Source organism: Garra rufa, chromosome 17, assembly GCF_049309525.1.
Source record: "Garra rufa chromosome 17, GarRuf1.0, whole genome shotgun sequence".
NCBI classification, from domain to species: Eukaryota; Metazoa; Chordata; class Actinopteri; order Cypriniformes; family Cyprinidae; genus Garra; species Garra rufa.
The window spans coordinates 4133902-4149344 of NC_133377.1; the positions used below are offsets into that span (position 1 = coordinate 4133902).

At 38.0% G+C, this 15443-nt stretch overlaps 2 protein-coding genes across 2 annotated transcripts in view; one reads left to right on the forward strand and one right to left on the reverse strand.

The window, feature by feature from the left end:
- The window catches only part of fam91a1 (family with sequence similarity 91 member A1), a 38424-nt gene extending 35557 nt beyond the window's left edge, over positions 1 to 2867 (reverse strand). The window contains exons 1-3 of the mRNA XM_073821810.1: positions 2608 to 2867; positions 837 to 921; positions 463 to 614 (exon numbers count right to left, since the gene is read on the reverse strand). Of these exons, the coding sequence (XP_073677911.1) occupies positions 463 to 614; positions 837 to 921; positions 2608 to 2679 (309 nt within the window). The 5' untranslated portion in view covers positions 2680 to 2867. The remainder of the gene's footprint in view (positions 1 to 462; positions 615 to 836; positions 922 to 2607) is intronic.
- Positions 2868 to 10512: 7645 nt separating this feature from the next.
- Positions 10513 to 14146, forward strand: klhl38a (kelch-like family member 38a). The gene is made up of 3 exons (XM_073822501.1): positions 10513 to 11868; positions 11952 to 12057; positions 13857 to 14146. Exons 1-3 carry the CDS (start codon positions 10513 to 10515, stop codon positions 14144 to 14146), a joined length of 1752 nt encoding a protein of 583 aa, XP_073678602.1.
- Positions 14147 to 15443: the final 1297 nt, after the last annotated feature.

The window sequence follows — 15443 nt, forward strand, 5'->3', positions numbered from 1 at the left end:
TGTAGTTCCTAATCTTATCGGCCTAGAAAATTGCAGCTTTGCATTTTCCACCGGTCTTAGTACACGATATAACTACAGAAGAGTCAAGTTTTTAAATAGGACAAATATCGAAACTCGTTGGTCATTTTTGAACGCGATGCTATTGGTCTAATAGGATTCAATGATCTATGCTAAGCTATGCTAAAAGTGATATCGCCAGAACAGGAGAACGGCTGAATGGATTTCAAAACGGTATAAAACTCAACTTATTAACTCGGGGGGGGAGTTGGAGAATGAGCCTATTTCCAAAAAAAGTGGAGTGTTCCTTTAAGATTTGTAGATTTGTAGTCCAGGGTCACATATATATTTGAGTTAAGCAACAATTGCTTCCTATTCTCCCTATAACCTTTTCTTTACAATTAAAAGACACAAAAATAAAAGCAATTACGGTAAATGTTATTCAAATAGTTGACTTGAGCGAACCTCCATGATGCTGATGTAGTAGGAGAAGGGGGTGACCCGCAGACCCTTGACCATGATGTCAGACAGGTGGTAGGGGTAGAGCATCAGATGCTCCCGGCTGTACTTCAACAGCTCTTCATAATACTTGCGCTCGTCCTTCTTCACATGCCTGACTGTTAGAGAAGAGGTTTTTGACAGTGTTGTGGGACACTAAATCAGGGCAACGGTGCTCATTATTTCAGTGTAATTACATCTGCTGACAGCAGCTACAATGAGCTTGTTGCTCTGGCCATAGTGACGAGAGAAACACAAATGGCTCAGAACAATGTCAGAATGAAAAACAGGAGTTGTGGAAGAGAAGAGCAATAGATTTTCTTTATTCATCTAATGCTTACCTAGGTTATTGCGGAAGCGAAGCTGGTTTCGGATACTGTACAAAAGAACCTGCTTGTCATATTCACGCTGCGAGTTTCCCAGGCTCTATGAATAAAGCAAGATGACAATTAAAATACTGCAAAACGTTCATTCCTATGGATTTAGTTATACGACGCGCAATGCAATGTACACTACCAGTGAAAAGTCTTTGAACAGTAAATTTTTAATGTTTTTTTTCTGCGTGTATTTGATCTAAAGAAAAGCAAAGGCAGTGCCATTTTTAAATATTTTTACTACTTAAAATAACTGCTTTCTATTTGAATACATTTTAAAATGTAATTTATTTTTGTGATCATTACTCCAGTCTTCAGTGTTACACGATCCTTCGGAAATCATTCTAATATGCTGAATTATTATCAATGTTAAAAACAGTCGAGTACATTTTTTTTCAGGATTCTTTGATGAAAAGAAAGATCCAATGATCAGCATTTATCTGAAATACAAGCCTTTGTAACATTATACACTATAATATATGATTTTTTGATGATAAAGACATTTATATGTTTACAAAAGACTTCTATTTCAGATAAAAGCTGTTTTTCTGAACTTTCTATTCATCAAAGAAACCTGAAAGAATTCTACTCAGCTGTTGAGCAGCAAATAAGAATATTAGAATGATTTGATCACATGACTGGATTAATGATGCTAAACATTTGGCTTTGAAATCACAGGAATAAATTACATTTGAAAATATATTCAAATAGAAAATAGTTATTTTAAACAGTAAAAATATTTCAAAAATTGACTGTTTTTGCTGTACTTTGGATAAAAACAATGCAGGCTTGGTGAGCAGAAGAGTCTTCTTTAAAAAACATTTTTAAAAAGTAACAAATCTGGTAGTGTAAACACATAATGTTTGGCATTATGAGAATATTAATTTGTGTTTATCTGATTTTAGTATCAAAGAAAAATCAAAAGCCATTTCCATATGAAATAAATAAACTAATTAATATTAATAATAAAAATAACCAAATATTTCCAAAGCCACATTTTTTATGCTATCCACATTTATTGTTCATCCCAATGTCAACACTCTTAATGCACGGTTTATATATGGTCCATAATTCTTCAATAATTCTTTCATTTTATATCGCAGTGGACAGATAACTCTCAAAATGACTTTTTAAATCAATTAATTCTAAATATTAATAAACAATATTAAAATAATAAATAAATAAAAATATACAAATATTATCATTTAAATTTGGTTCAGTGCAAAATAAAAGAGAAAAAAACTATTCAATAATTCAATAAAAGCTAAACATACTATTGTTCAGTTAAATATTGTACTGTACATGCTAGAAAACTAGAAACATTAAGATATTTTATTCCCACATGCTTTAATAATTCATCGGTGTTACCGTCTCCAATGAAATTTGTAGAAGAAATATCTGAAACAAAGTTGATACTATCATGCACACATTACATAATGCAATGAATAATTCAAATATTAAAAGGCAATTCCTAATTTTATTACGATTAGCCTTTTTATATCTATCGCGGTGCAGAAATTACGCAGAGGAATCTGATGACAGCAACGAAACGACAATTACGATGATGTTGATATGTGAGTGTGTTTACGGATGACTGAATGAATGAGATGAATGACAGAATCTCTGGAAATCATGCTGATGCTGTGACTTATGATGCAGGTAGGCAGGCAGTGACGGGAAACCCATGCCAAAAGGTGTTTGTGTGCGACGAATACATGTGAGTTTTGGGTTACTGTACCTGTTTGACATTTGCTGGCAGTTTGTTCCAGGGGTAATTCTGCCTGATGTGAAATTCTACGTCCGTATTCATTGCTGGACTCGAGCTCCACGGTTATTCAAACAGATACTCACGGGCTTTCGGGTAAGTCCGAGATGACTATACCCTCCCGGTACTTATTCAGTGATAAGACACCGTTAAGCAATTAAATGTCTCCTTTATGAATGTTATTTTAGCCTTGACAGTGAACGTCCACTTCCTTGTTGTATTTTTAAGCCAGCCTTCGTCACGCTTCTGGCTATGTACGTCACTTCCGCTCAGCGCGTGACGAAAGGGGATTAGTTGGAAGTGCAGAACTGTAGTGATGGGTAGTCCGGCTCATTTTCGCTTATCGGTTCGTTTCAATGAACGAGCTCGAAAAACGCATCCAGGGGTTATTTGCCAGTTCAATATATCTCGGCATAGGGGTAGAGTGGGGGAAAACGCCCCCCTGGGGTAAAACGCCCCCCTACCTGTTTTTCCCAAAATAATCACTAGAGAAAATCAAGATACCTTTTCACTGTTGCTATGCACTACGTTGACAATGGGGATAAACAAATCTCCTTGAAAAAGCTGACACCAGCGACGTGTTTGAAGAGAAGAGGATTTCATGGAAAACGCTATAATTTTCAGATATTAGTAAACAAGTGTTTAAGAGAATATTGTTCTGTAGGATACCACAGTGATGTATGATAGATGAATAGTGAAGTCTGTAGTTTGAGAGGATATGTTATTTATAAGGAATATAATTGTATTTTAAAAATTAAAAAATAAATAAATAAAGACATAGCTTGTGGGGTAAAACGCCCCCTACGCTGAGGGGTAAAACGCCCCCCAGAGGGCATAGTTTCTCTCTATTATAATTACAATAATAACATATTTCTGTCTATCAAAACCTTTGTTTTACACTTAATGCAGTATAACTAGGTGGTAAAATCAAAATATTTGAACACAATAAAAAAAATTACCTCAACATATTTGTTTGCATGGCTTAGTTATAGGTATAAATATAAATGTTAAAAAAAATGGATATTTTGGACATTCCTCAAATAAATATTAATATATATACATGTTTATACATTACTTGCCTTTTACTTTTAGAGATTAAAAACTATAGTCTGTTCATTTTGCTGTTGATCTATGAAGAAAACTGGTTGGTAAGAAAGGGGGCATTTTACCCCACTGCTGGGGCAAAACGCCCCCTTTGTACAAAAATATGTTCAGTCAAAATACTAATTAATTATGAAGGCTGAGCAATTTTAATATTTGGTGAATAACTCCTGCCATAGTCACTCAAAACCGGGATGGCAGTTCTAGTCACATTTATGTTTTGTTTCACTGTAATGTCACATTTTCCTTAAGGGGGGCGTTTTCCCCCACTCTACCCTATTACTTTATCCAACAGATCCATATCAGACATATCGCTGTTTTACTGTAAATTCATGTATGCCAGTTCAGTTTACTGCAGTAATGATTCGGTGCATAGTGTTTCAGAACCTACATTTTAAGTTTAAATGTAGTCTCATCTTTTTGAGTGGGTTTAAATGAATCATAAAAAAGATCCGACTCAAATGAACGATTCATTCACGAATCAGGCGTCGCTGCAGAACAAACAAACATTAAAACGCATTGCATTCAAATACACTAAGAGTGCAACCAAAATAAACCGTGATAGCTTGAAATGATACAAATATGTTATCTTTGCCCACTCTTTATGAAACTATTATTTAGTTTTTGATATATGAAATATCTTCTGTCTGTTTTATTACAAATGCATTAACCACACCTATAAGCATTTCACTGTCACAAGGTAGAAGCATGCAAAGCAAACACAGCTGTGTGCATCAAAAGGGAAGAGGAGACATTACTAAAGATGATGCTCCCTTGCTGACATTCCAGACTCCATGGCATTCTGGGACTGTCATATTATCTGCCGAGATGCATGTTTGTTTTTCTTTCCCTCTGCAGCAATCTAAACATGACAGTAATTCATCTTCTCTCTGCATGCAGCTGATGATAGGGCTATAAAAAGAATCTGCACCAGAGGTTTTTATTTCATTTGCACTTTTGCCACCCTTTTCATTTTCTTTTATGTTGATATGTTTAAACATCAGTTTAAAGCAATTCATTGCTCACTATCCACCTTATTTTCCCTGCCATTTGTAAATTTTACGGGTCTGGCTTCCGGTCTCATCTGCGTCCAGCTATTTTTAACTATACAAAACAATTTGTTTTGCTATTTGATTTTGGAAATTGGCGTGTCTTACCATATGGTAAGACACACCAATATATATATATATATATATATTAGGGCCGGGACTCCATTAAAAAAATTAATCTAATTAATTAGAGGCTTTGTAATTAATTAATCGAAATTAATCGCATTTTAATCGCATATAAATATTTGACCTGAGAACAGTGAGAAGTAAGTTTTTTCATATGGATTTTTAGTATACCAATGAATAATTACTGAACACATAAACTTAAGCAACAAAATACTGTTTATTTTTGTTCAACCAAGTCCAACAGACCAGTGCAATATTGCCATTAAGTGTAGCAATAGGATACAGTGTTTTCCCTAGGTTTCTATACTTTTTTCTCGGTACTTTACCCTACTTTGTGTAATAACGAAAACATTTATCTCAGTGAAAAAATAAATCCAAAACTCTCTATTTTAACATTTTGAACAATAGGGCTTTACAATCTTTTGCTATTTTTTTTTCTAAAGAAATTCTTGTGTTTTAATTTTTCTCATAATCAACTGAAAGCATAAACATTTATTTATTTTTAATCAAATGAAAATAAAACTTTTTAATTTTTGGCAAACAAACAGAGGTTTGCTGTTAAAAACAATAAATAATAATAATTTAATATTTAAATAAAAGTCGTAGTATTTTTTTCTACAATTAAGTGGTTAATCTTGTTGTTATATTTATTTTTTATCATATATATTGTTTTTTGTCAATTATTTAAATAGGAATATTGTTCTGTTTCATGTTAAACCGTACTTTTATTTTGACAGGTTGCCGTGAAGTTTCTGTGTGTAAAGTATGATATGATGCTAGTTTTCTCAAATGAAACGGTAAAAGTGACACTGACAGTAGCTTTGGAGATTGAGTCTATCTGTTCATTTGGGATGCAAATGCCAAAAATTAACGGGAGCATCACGCGTGCAGTAAAAAAAAAAGCGTCTCTGCCATTCTAACATAAAGAGGCAAACTTTACATGCAGGATTCATATTAAAACGGCCTTTTTGCATTTCAGTTTTCACAGATACTAGTCCATATCGCGATTTGAATTAAGTGACAGACCAACTTTTGATTTATCAATCCAAAAATCGACGAATTTACGTGGCATTCCGCGCTATAGTAAATTCGTTTTTTATGAATGGAGTCCGCGATCCAGTCCGTGTTTTCTTGGAGGAGACATTGTAAACGCGCCCCCCTAAGATAATGGAAGGGGAAACACTGGGATATTTAGAAATATACTAGCCTAGATTTCAGAAATTCAGGTACCCTATAGTTAGGTAGACCTTCTGTAAAAGCATTGAGGTGATACTTGAGGCTCGATGTGCTGCGGTGATATGCGCATTCCTTTGTCTGAACGCTAGTTGGTGCTCCAGTATAATCGGTCCGCTGAAACTCATCCAGTGAGAAACGTTCCGCGGTGCAAAATTAAGTGCGATTAAAATGCGTTAAAAAAAATTAACGCGTTATTTTTGTGTAATTAATTAATCTAAATTAACGCGTTAAAGTCCCGGCCCTAATATATATATATATATATATATATATATATATATAGAAAGCATAATAGGTTCTATTGTATTTTGTCGCGTCGCGCCGCACCGCACCGCGCCGCGCCGCTCGCGTCCGGTGTAGACACGGTGTTAGGAACAAAAGGCGTTTGTGGTTGAAAACACTGAACAAGATTTCTAGAGCAAGAATCTTGACAACATTTGTGTTTGTTTTTATCATTTTAGGTAGGTGAAATATAAGGCTAATATCTTAATTAATACTACTCTTTACCACCTATTAACTTTAGTCAAAATATTGCACCCTTTCTTGCTTGCTAAGTCCTTCTCTTTACGATTTAGCCATTTCCACATGGTTTAGACCAGAGGTGTGACCAAGTCATTGTTTTGCAAGTCACAAGTAAGTCTCGAGTCTTTGCATTCAAGTCCCAAGTCAAGTCCCGAGTCAAGCCAGACAAGTCCCAAGTCAAGTACCAAGTCAAGACGGGCAAGTCCAAGTCGAGTTGCAAGTCCTCAACTTTAAGCTTCAAGTCCTAAACAAGTCACTAGTGCTGTTTGCCCAAATTATGTCTCTATTAATTACTACAGTAAATTTAAAGTCAATAATAGTCTGTAGTAGGAATAATTATAAAAGATAGGCTATACTAATAGTGTTTTTTATTGAGGAATTAATTAATCATTGTTTGTGTACAAATATAGGCCTAATTGAATTAATCATTTATTTTAAGTCCACTGATTTATTTGTTAAAGATTCCATAATTTTAATGAATCAGTTGAGTCAAATATCTAATCACTTGCTAATAGGTAATACAGACATTCATTTATCATGAAGTAATTTCTATATATTTCTATATATATAAACGTGCTCGTTTTTTCCAGGCGCGACCGCGCCGCATTGAGATAAACATTTCAATCTGAAAAGTTGAGATATTTATCTCGAGGCGAAAAAACGAGCATGTCGTGACCGCGTCGCTTCCATTATGAGCACACATACCGCGCGTCTACATTTGAAATAACAAATTTACATTTGAGCGCGCAAAAGACCGCAGGTCATGTGACAAGAACCAACCAATCCGCTTCATCCTTTCCCTTAATAACATTGAAAGCACTGCCAAGTTGGAGAAACAGCTTATCATAGCTGTACAGAAATAACCATTTTTTGGAAATCCATTTATCCTTTGCTGAAACGTCCACGTCTTTATGGAGAGTGCAGGTCATGGTTGCTTAGCAACGGCAGACGCCAAAGGAGCGCAAGCTACAGAGCAGTTTGCAGAGCCATAGGCTCAAGACCGCAAAACCCGGAAGTAGGTGTCTGTGAATTTGGACAGCCTACCCTTCTTTCAGTCCCCTCCCTTACCCGTTGCTCATATCCTGTCGCCTAGCAACCGTGACAGCGCTAAGCAGGCTACTGTTCGGTCTGCTCTTTCTTCCCTAAAAGCGTTAAAAACAGCTTCAATCACTAACAACAAATTTGCTGTGTGTAAGAGGATATTCACACAGGCAGTAAGAAAGAAGTTAGTTTACGAAAGTGATGTTTTTTTAACATATAAACATACAAATGTAAAAAAAATATGCTTAACGCTAAAACCAAAGGCCTAACTAGACAACCGCTGTAAAAAAATATTTTTTGAAATGCCAGCTTTTTTTCAAAACTTACATCGAAAAGCATATTCCTCTCCCACTCCGCTACCGCTCACTTCGTCTGCCATTATTTGAAAATTCTGGAAGTACTCTGCCGAAAGGAATTATGGGATAGGTAGGACGGGAAAGGATCCACCAGACCCATCCTTCCAATTCGGGGAAAAGGAGGATGTATTTGTTGGCCGCATTTGAAGAATCCTACGAATTTGGACAGCCTTTGTCGCCGCTTTCTGACATAGCATCCTTCAAATGAGTCCTCCGAAGGATGCAGACCCTCAATTTAGACACATCCATAGAGCCATTTCTCTATGGCTCTGGCGGTTTGGAAAGAAAGAGAAAGTGGTGCGCATAACATTTTCCCCGCGTTTTTAGGTGCGACGTGAACGGCCCCTAAAACATTAAATATCCTAGTATGTGGATAAATATAAACGCTCACTTAGTGAGTCCCACTCTGGCTCAGTGCCAAAAGCTGTGCTAATCATGCCAGTGTGATCATACGCTTCAGTAACCAGCCTATATTGATCAGAACTCTCCGAAGTTTTTTTAGAAGTAAAGACTTGCCGAGTCTCAGGGTTCTAGTCCAAGTCAAGTCTCCAGTCATTGCTGTCAAAGTCTAAGTCGAGTCCCAAGTCTTTTTTGATTATGTCAAGTCAAGTCACAAGTCATCAAATTTGGGACTCGAGTCTTTTACGTATTTAGTAGTACATTAACCATGCAATCCATGCTGTTGTTTACATCCAAGTATCACCAATGTGGGCACTGGGTAACTGACCAAATCATGACGTAAGTGCAAATTCTCTATAGCGGATAATAATCTGTAAGTCTTGCCCATAGGCTTCCTTCCACATTGAAGAATAAGGTGGATAGGACTTCCTTTCTGACTGAAAGGAAGTCCTATCCAAAAAGATATGTTGAGAACTTTATTTTGATGTTTTGTAAGTCAAAAAGCACTAAACTATATTTTCAAGAAACCGAAAACCATGATTTGACACATGGGCAAGATATTGAAAAGCTTTACAAAAATCTTCAAAAAGTCTTGAAAACATCCAATACACCACAAGAAGCGCAAGCATTAGGGTTATAAATACATTGGCAACAAATATTTACCAGGGCTAATGAACATAACCAATGAAGAACCATCAGGGTACTTCATAATACAATGCACAATTGTCATTTCAGTATAAAAAGATATGAACCCAAAACATTTGGCATAAAAAAGGTGTATGTGAATGTCCATTTTAATAGATGCCAGGTAAATAGCAGCCATTTAGTTTTTTTCCTTATTTTCTCAAGCAAGAGGCAAACCAAGGTAACCAGGCCTAACAGTTCAGCTGTTCACCATACTCATCCTAGCCATCAGCACTGCACTATATTTACCAGCTTCCTGGGTTACACAAGCCTGCCAAGGGGTGTGCACAAGCCCTCAACCCCTTCCTCTGTCCTCCGGATAAGCCAGGTTCTCTGTCACTGCCATAGAAAACACACAAAACGCATGGTGCACGGCCTACCGCTGTGGGAACAAACAAGGGGAGGGTCACACGTGAGCCCCGGACAACAGCAGCCTTCCGGACTATTCTAGGTAACTGGAATGTACACAGCGACCTCATGGCAAACTCCAAACTTGAGACCTCATGTCTTTCTCCATGCCACTTTTGACCGTGTCATCTCTGAGAAAGAAATCCGGGAGAAATGTATTCACTTTTATCCTGCTGAATTGTGCTTGATTCGGACTCATCATCTTAACTGTAAAGTACAAACAGGTGAGTTTAAAAGCTACTTATTTAATCGAAGAAATGTTGTGATTTGGGAGAATTTACTTTTAAAAAGTAGTTTACCTCTGTTAGCTCTTGAACTGTTATAATGCAAAGCAAGTTTTTGTATTAAAATCCTTGTTTACTGAGATATTCTTATGGCAGTTGTTGTTACTGTCATTTTCACAACTGTACTGGCGACTGAGAGTTTGCTGTCTACTTTAAAGCTGTCTTTTTAAAAGAAGTGCCTCTGAAATATGATACAGTATCTTTTATCTTTGGGGAATATGTTTAGCCTTGTTGTGGTGTTTTAGAATGCTCTTTAATAACAAGAAAAAAACAATTAGCATCCCAAAATAGACATCAGACAGGCCCATGTGACCTGGAGTGAAATAAAATCAGTAGCTGTCTCTGGGGTGATTAGACGACTTAGCGTTGATAATAGCCCCATGAAATGTCCTCGTCTAAATGGTTAGGCTGTCAAGGGCAAACCTACCGAGAGGATCAGAAACAGCTGGCAAGTGATACAACGGCGTTGATAAACTTAGCTTTGATAGCGAAATGTAGCCAAGCATTGCACATGGATGCATTAAAATGATTCAGGGGAAACTGGAATAGAACGTCGTGGCCTGGTGCTAAACACCAAGGATGATATAATAGAGGGAGTGAGGAAAGGGAGGAAAGGTTGTGTAATGACAGAATGGTAATTTGCAAGTAAACTCTCAATCCTTTTCCTTTCGCAGCATGGCTAGTACATCAACAGAGGTCTTTCCATTCAAGGACCAAGAGCTCCCCGCTCACCTCCTGTTTCAGTTGAACATACTGAGGCAAGAGCAGATCTTCACAGATGTGATCTTGTGCACCGAAGACAAGGAGATCCCATGCCACAGGAACGTCTTGGTTTCCAGCAGCCCGTACTTCCGAGCCATGTTCTGCAGCAACTTCCGAGAAAGCAGCCAGGCTAGAGTGGACCTGAAAGGCATTGCGTCGGAAGTCATTGAATGTGTCGTGGATTACATTTATACTGGTACCATCACCATTACCATGGAGCTGGTGCTGCCCCTGATGCAGGCAGCCTCCATGCTGCATTACGGGAGGCTCTTCGAGGCCTGCTCCACCTTCTTACAGGAGCAGCTCAATCCGGAAAACTGCCTGAGCATGATCCGGCTTTCGGAGATCCTTCACTGTGAGAGCCTCAAGGAGAGAGCCAAAGAAATGGCAGTGCGATGTTTCTCGGATGTTGCTGCTTCTGAGGACTTCTGCGAACTCTCTCTTCCTGAGTTAATGTGCTATCTGGAGGACGACCGACTCTGTGCAGAGGAAGAGCAGGTTTTTGAAACATTGCTTGCTTGGATTCACCATGACCCTTTCTCCCGGAGAGGAGCCATTCACGACCTCTTCAAGAAGGTCCGGTTGCGATATATCCATCCGACATACCTCTTCCAGTTTATTGCTAATGATCCACTTGTCCAGTCGTCCACGCTGTGTACTGAGATCATCGAGTCTGTGCGACGTCTGATGTTTTCCGTAAGCGCCAAATGCACTCAGGAGCTGAAGCCTCTTTGGACTACACCACGCCGCTACACGTGTCGCGAGACGCTTGTGGTGGTTGGAGGCCGAAAGAATAATGAGCAAACGTCTCGAGAGGCACTTCTCTACGACGAACGGACACAACGGTGGCAGTGGCTTGCGAAACTACCTCTGCGACTCTACAAGGCGGCTTATGTCTGTATTCACAGCATTCTGTATGTGGTTGGTGGCCTTAGTCTTAGTTTGGTATCTGGAGACAGTGCGGTTAGCGCCACAGTTTATACTCTCTCACTAAAGACCAACCAGTGGAGGACCGCTGAGCCCATGCTGGAGCCACGTTATGCCCATCAGTGTGTCTCCTATCTTCACTTCATCTTCGCTCTTGGTGGAATAGGGCCCGATAAGCAGATCTCGAATATGGTGGAGCGCTACAACAGCATGTTTAATCAATGGGAGGCCATGGCGCCGATGCCCACAGCGGTCCTACACCCTGCAGTCGCAGCAAACGACCAGAGGATTTACTTGTTTGGAGGCGAGGATGCCTTGCAGAATCCAGTGAGAATGATACAGGTATCAAAAGTCATTCTGAGGATATAATATGGGTTTTGCTTAAGGTGTGATCCCACATGACAAATGCCTTTTGTCTTCCCAAGGTTTATCACATTTCCCGCAACTTGTGGTCTAGACTGGAAACCAGGACGGTGAAGAACGTCTGCGCACCTGCTGCTGTGATAGAAGACAAGATTTATATTGTTGGAGGTGGGTAAAATTGTAATGAAAACCCATAAAAAATGTACAGTATTTCAAAAATACACATTGTTTTATACATATTTTGGACTAAGGGGGCGTCATTATTTCGATGAAGTGAAATGTTGGGCTTAGTAAGCTACTGGCACTACCTGTTGCTGTTTTAACCACAGCATAACTCAGAAAATAAAATACTGATACAAAGCTACATTGTGCAGCTTTTAGTTGTAATTTTCAGTCGAAGGGCAATATGAGAAGCGATGCATGTCATCACTGCTTTTCTAGTGATAAGGAGAAAAGAATGGGAAGATCCCTGTGGACGAATAAAACCTCCTAAAGACCCACGTCTTTGTTCTCTCCACTTTAGCCCTGATCCCTTTGAGGCTTTTAGTAGACCACAGCTACTGAAAGAGCTTATAAATGGCAGGAACGACAAGAAAAGCTAGATGCCATCCTGGCAGGATGTAAACATGCTGATGCTTGTCATGATGCCGCAGCCACTAAAGGAGTTTCTCAGCACAGATTTCACTCCATAACTAGGAGTGTTTAGACTCCTTGTGGGAATAAATCAATGCTACAGCTTTTGTATTAAGCCTATGCTTCTATCCATCGCCACCTAAAAGCACTTTCAGTAGCTGTGGTCATCGTATCTGTATTTTATTTTCCATGTGTGTTGCTGTAAAAATAGCAACAGGCAGTGCCAGTAGCTCACCGAGCACAACCATTTCACGTCATCAAAATAATGAAGACCTCATAGTCCAAAAAATGATGTGGACTTTTTAAGTAACATAAGTCTTTCATACTTCAGTAAGAGACATAATTTAAGACATATTAAGCAATACCTTAATACCTGGAGTTTCCTTCAAAGCCCTCAAATGCTCACAACAATACTTTTTTTTTTGGTTTTTAAAACTTATTTTAATCTATAGGGACTTCTAGTTTCTTTAATATAAAAAGAGAATAAAATAATTATATTTATAATTATAATAATTACATTGAAGAATTACAGTAGTTTTAGGAATGTTCTTCAGTGTTCCTTTTCTTTTTAACAAATTAATGTACATGATTCTTTTAGTTTTTAGTCTAGGTTGTTTTTTTCTCTCTCCACAATTTCACAATTTCTATCTGATAAACGATTAAATTTTACTACTACTAATTTAACTACAAAAATATATATTTATTATAAAAATGCTTATGGAATTGGGATATTTTATTAATTTACATGACCTTTTACCTTCATACCTTCTCATAAACATGTTTTTTCTAGGAAACAAGAACCTTGTTTGTGGGTGAGAGTGTTAAATACTATGAAATACCTTGGTTTATTATTATTATTATTATTATTTTAATTCATTTTAAGCTATCTTGAGGATCCCTTGAAAGTTTGCTGGCCCTGGACCCCAGGTTGACAAACACAGATTTAAACTAGTTAATTAAATAGGCTATGAATATGAATTGACTACTCAGATTGAATGAATCCACTCCCTTGGCCTCTATTATATATTTATCTATCTTATATATAAACTGTTTACCTCAAAATAAAGTCACATTTCTTTCCCTACAAATCCAAATATCATGAACAAATTAGACATAAAAACCTCAAAGCTAATCTGTTCATAAATCCAACAAATGTTGCTGTCAACATTAAAGTCAAAATTAACCAGAGCATAATAAATAGAGCAGCATCCAATAAATGTTTAGATGAAATGTAATGACATCTACGGTCAAGAGGAAAAATCAACAATTCAACCATGAAACATTATGCATGATTTGATGAGTTAATGCATAATTAAACTGCTGTTTATTTTTAGGATACACAAGAAGAGTGATTGCCTACGACACCAAAGCTAATAAGTTTGTGAAGTGCACCAACATGAAGGAGAGAAGGATGCACCATGCGGCCACAGTCATCAATAACAAACTCTACGTGACCGGAGGACGTTTCCTCAACGCTCATGATGTCATCGAAGACTCAGACTGCTTTGAGTGCTACGACCCTAAAACAGACGTGTGGACTTCTAAAGGATCGTTACCGTACAAATTGTTTGATCACGGCTCGCTATCGCTGATCTGCGTCTCCAACCGCCCCAACCCACCGTGACTGCTTAGAGAGCGCAACACCTCTGCTTGGGCGTCCCGTTCGCTCCCTTGCTCATTAAGGGAAATGAAAAATATGGAGCTGGAAACCATCTGAGGAAGGTTGCATTCGTTTGTGGGTTGAGTACATCTCAGCTGTGGCTTTGATGGTATGCTGCTGGTGCTCGCCAGCATCTGTGCCATCTTAAATCAAAAGAGATTTGAGCTGGCAATAGCAAGTGTCACAGTGGACCTCAGGGAGTGAGCTCAGGACCTCAGAGCAAAACGGCAGAATTACGCAATGTACAGCTGTCCCTGCAGAACTGTGACTTGAAAATCTTCAGACAGATGTTTCTCTTCATGATCTCCCTCTCTCTGAATGGCTTGAGCAGCCATGTTTTAGTCAATAGTGCCTTGTTAGTCAGAATTTAATTGGAATCCAGGAGATATGACCATCTTTTTAGCCAGCGTGAAATCTACAAGCATAAGGACATGACTGTTTGATGAACTAATTGATGAGGTGAAGAGAACATTCCCTGAGAGCTGTGGTGTGCGGTCAGTTCTATGTAATTAACGAAGGCCAAAAACGAACCTAATGGATCATGAAATGCTTGATGTACCATGCACGCTAAAAGTATGTGGACACCTGCTTCTAATTAACATGGTTTACTATTTCTGCTACACACAGATGCATAAAATCAGGCAAATAGGCATGCGATCTGCTGAGATGAACATTTTTTTAGATTTTCAGTATGGGGGCCTTTTCTGTTCCAGCATGACAATGGATGCATTTTGGGGTTTGGAATGTGGAAATTAACTGGGTGAACTTTTATAGATGCACAAGGGGCGATTATATTCAAATCAAATATGCGTTTTGCATTTCTATTTGCTCAGCAAAATAAGAATTTAAAAAATCAACTACAGCAACGGTTCTTAAAGGGATAGTTCACCCAAATATTAAAATTCTGTCATTAATTACTCACCCTCAAGTTGTTCCAAACCCATAAGACCTTCTTCACAAATTAAGATGAAAATTATGATTAAATCTGAGAGTTTTCTGAATCTGCATAGACGACTGACATATTCAAGGCCCAGAAAAGTACTAAGGACATTGTTTAAATAGTCCATGTGACATCAGCGGTTCAACCGTGATACTTTTTATGCACAAAGAAAACAAAAATAATGACTTTATTCAACAATTTCTTCGATGCACGTTCACAAGAGTAACACAATGCATGCACCTTGTTTACAAACAGAGGACAACACACTATGTACATAAAAGTCTTCGCAAACATGAAGATTTCGACAATGAGGATGACTAG